At 32.0% G+C, this 3,871-nt stretch overlaps 1 protein-coding gene across 4 annotated transcripts in view; it reads left to right on the top strand.

Moving 5' to 3' along the window:
- Nucleotides 1–3,871, top strand: part of LOC118201206 (rhophilin-2-like) — a 237,488-nt gene that overhangs the window by 226,524 nt on the left and 7,093 nt on the right. For all 4 annotated transcript variants that reach the window (XM_085817594.1, XM_085817593.1, XM_035373257.2 and 1 more), the window contains exons 14-15: nt 2,920–3,072; nt 3,278–3,523. In XM_085817594.1, the coding sequence (XP_085673720.1) occupies nt 2,920–3,072; nt 3,278–3,523 (399 nt within the window). The remainder of the gene's footprint in view (nt 1–2,919; nt 3,073–3,277; nt 3,524–3,871) is intronic.

Here is a 3,871-nt window from a genome sequence, read left to right on the forward strand (position 1 = left end):
GCACTATCAGATCTATCTATCTATCTATCTGAAGATTCTTTGGAGTATATGGAAGATGATATACTGTTCAGGAGATACGGGAATTTGCAAATTGTTTATTTCATCTGAATGTGATTTCTTACTAGACAGAATTCTGTTCTCAACTCCTACTTCAAAAGGATAAACATCTTTGGTATGGTCTAAGAAACTCATCATTCATCATCTTTAAGCAAGAAACATGAGTAGTTTTGTCTTGTTCAGGATAAAATTCAAGTATTTTGACCCTAGCTCATGCCATTCCTTTATTGTTGTCACCTTTCAGCGAGAACAACTTACCAACCTACTCAAAATCTTTTCATGAGATCTGGGTCAAGTTTTTGATGATAACAAAAAACTTTTTTGAGTTGAATTGAAAGCATCTAATTAAATTACAGGTCCAGTACATATTTCTTGCAGAAAAAATAATAAAGATGTGGTTAAAGATTGTAAGTCTTCAATATCTTCTGAAAGATAAGGAATGGCTATTAATTATCTATTCTGCTCTGCACAAGATGGGGAGCTCATCATAATGTAGTCGGCTCATCCCAGGCTTCTTTTTAAGATTCTTTTGGTCATTCCAATTAACCACTGCTACCATCCGCCCCACCAGGCAGTGGTAGGGAAGAGCAAAATCCACTGTATTTGGTTGAAGTCATTTCCTGTACCTTCTGCACAATCATCACATGTAAAGCACATGTAATCATAGCACATGTAAAGAGGATGACCTAAGCCTTATCTCTGTTTCTTAAGCATAATGGTCCTGCTGAATCAGTCTCTGTTATTTCAAATACAGCTGCATTTATTATACAGTTTTGTGGTAAAAATGCATTTATAACTTCAGTGTTTGAGGCTTAAAATCTTCTGTAGATTTTACATCTTTACAAGCTGTATTTGTGCATCATAAAACCCTTGAGTTTTTCCTTAGTTGATCCATTATACAATATCGCTGGATGTTCGAAACTATCTGTATATTCTCATTGTATGAGGTATGTAGTAACATGAATTAAACCATCTTAATCAAGGTGAAAGTGTACAGATTTCAAAACATTATTTATTGAGACAAAGACTTCTTGTTGTATACTTTTAAGTAATATCCCTTCAGTTTATTCTGTTTCCTTTACAGTAAGTTTTTGATAGGACCATTTCAACTGATGCCTCTTGGCATTTACTGTGAAATGTTTATCCATGCATAGGTTCTATCTATCTTTAAATAGAAAAAAAAATCTATTGTGGTACTAGAATATCTCTTTCATTTGATGTTAATCATGGCTGTGTTCCTTCTCTCTTGATTTTAAAGTTACTTCATTGGCCTGTGATTTGCGATTTTGGCCATTCTTTGATTCTATTTTATTCTTCTATTTTAACCTTTTTAGACTTGTAACCATCTTATTTCATTAAGAAATCAACTAGAACTTCCTCTAGATAGAATATCCACTGAATTAAGATTTCCAGGAACATGATGTTAGTCCTCATATTTATTGGTGAAAAAACCTGATCCGTGTTCTCCTATTTTGATCCAACTTAAGGCACTGCTAGAATCATTCTAGTAGTGGGTTTCAAAATCTGGTTGCTTCAGATCTTACTTAACATTAGCTAAAAAAACAAGCAGCAATTAAACATGTTAGGAGCTCCAGCCTGATAGGATCTGTTTTTATCTCTAATGAATTTGCAAAACACAGATTCTTCATATTCTATTCAGATTAAAATACAACCTGTATAAGCTTGCATGTATACTCTTGCTTGCATCAGAAAACATATGTAAACTATACTGTTTCATGTTCTCTTTATCATCCATCTGGTAATATAAATGCTTTTCAGGTGTGTATTTTGAGTTTGATAATTTAAAAATTTCTTCATGATAGTTTTGGATAATTCTTCATCCCATGTTACTTTCTGTTTCCAACATTCTTATAGTAACAGTTTTGGGCAAAAATGCAAATGGGCATACAATTCCTAAAAGATCATACATTTGTTGCACTACAGTTAACAATTCCTTTTTTGTCACTGGAGAATCTACAATTTGATCATAAGTGGAATTTCAAAATAGGGTACTCCATAACAGCTCTCACTTTAGTCCTAAAACAAAATTTTCTTCATTTACATTCTCGAATCCATCATATTCTCATTTGGAAACTCGGAAGTCTCTAACATGGAGTAATGGTTTCGCCGGCCTCTTAAATCAAATTTTCTCAGTAGTAATAATTCTCTAGGTTCTTCAATGAATAGTTCCAACTCTTTAACACTGTAAAAACTAGCAAGACATTTATTAATACATATATTGAGTCCATTAAAATAAAAGTAGAGGGGGAACATTGTCTAGATGGTGTTTTAACATGGCACTCTTAAGGACTCTTAAGACTCTTAAGGACATAAGGACTGAATGAAAGTCCCCCCCCCCAAAAAAAAAACACCTCACCAGAATGTCTATAGACCTGTAGCCTATTTAGATCACCATCTTCTTGCATCCAAAAATCATAGCTTTTTAAGTTTTTGATTTTATCATATTAAATTAAATAAACCCCTTTAAAGCCTATATTAAAATATGTCAGACCTAATGCATGATTCAAGCTACAAGTTTAGAGTGTATTTACTTAATTTTCCTACATTAAAATTAGTTTAACAGATTCTGAAATGTTTGCTTTTTTATTATCATTTGTAATACTTTTAGTTTTAATATCATCATATGTTTAAAATATTCCAGAATTAATCCCAGTTTTAGAATTTAGAATTGATATTAAATAAGATATGATAACTCAAATAAATTCATTTAGAAACAATCTATGTATTCTTTCACTGCAGTAGACATGTTGACAATTATTTGGCACTGTTTTGTTATTCAGCAGAATATATTTACACTTAAAATACGGTTAAATAGATTCTCTTCTTTGGCCTTAAATTTAGGGGCCTTTAAAGTTTTTCTCTGCCAAGCGCCACTGGACTGCAGCTAGGATTGTAGAACTGAAGAAGGCAAGTGATGATGCCACTTTTGGCTTTAGTGTCAAGGAAGATTCTCCTGTTGTTGTCACAAGGGTTGAAATTGGTGGGATAGCAGAGGTGAGTATATAGATCTTATTATCTAAATGCGTTCTTTAAAAAGTGTTTAGAATCCCATCTGATTTTTATTCTGAATTAGGCCTAAGACTTTCTAAAATCCAGTTTAAATTTTAAAACTAAAGCTTTTTAACAATATTTTATAAATTCCAAAGGATTGCCAAAAACTATTAAAATGATAAGTTATTTCAAACTAATTGTCTTTTAGGGCTGTGGTCTAAAAGAAGGCGATTACATCACAGCTGTAAATGACCAGGATACCAAATGGGCATCTCATGATGAAATGGCTGAACTGATCAAGGCTGCTGGAAATTGCATTACTTTGAAAGTTGTGACACCAATGAACTGGAAATATTTACACTCTAGGGGAGCAGCAGGAATGTCAATGTGCTCAAAATCCACATCTTCCAGTAGTTCTGGGTTTAGTTCTTCTTCTAGCCGCAATCCCAGTCCGGTAATTTCAATTATGCCTTCCTTTTCTTTAATAATTTTAAAAAATAACAATCATTTTTATGTTGTAATTTTTTTAAATGGGATGTTTAATAATTTTGTCATTAAATTTTAATTATTATTTAATTTTAATGTTTAAAAATTTCATTATTAAACATTAATTTGTCCTCTTCATTAGTTATAAATGTAATAACTGTATGTAACAGTGGTAGCCCTAGCCTTGAACCAATTTTCAGAATTCAGGAGCATTCAAAAGCTGCAGTTAAATTTTCTAAGACCTGAAAATTTATATTTATGTTGTTTTAAAAACAGTGAAACAGACTTTGAATGGAAAGAAATATGCATATTTGAA

This window comes from Stegodyphus dumicola, chromosome 5, assembly GCF_044657685.1.
Source record: "Stegodyphus dumicola isolate Sdum_Otavi_A_Nest chromosome 5, ASM4465768v1".
NCBI lineage: Eukaryota > Metazoa > Arthropoda > Arachnida > Araneae > Eresidae > Stegodyphus > Stegodyphus dumicola.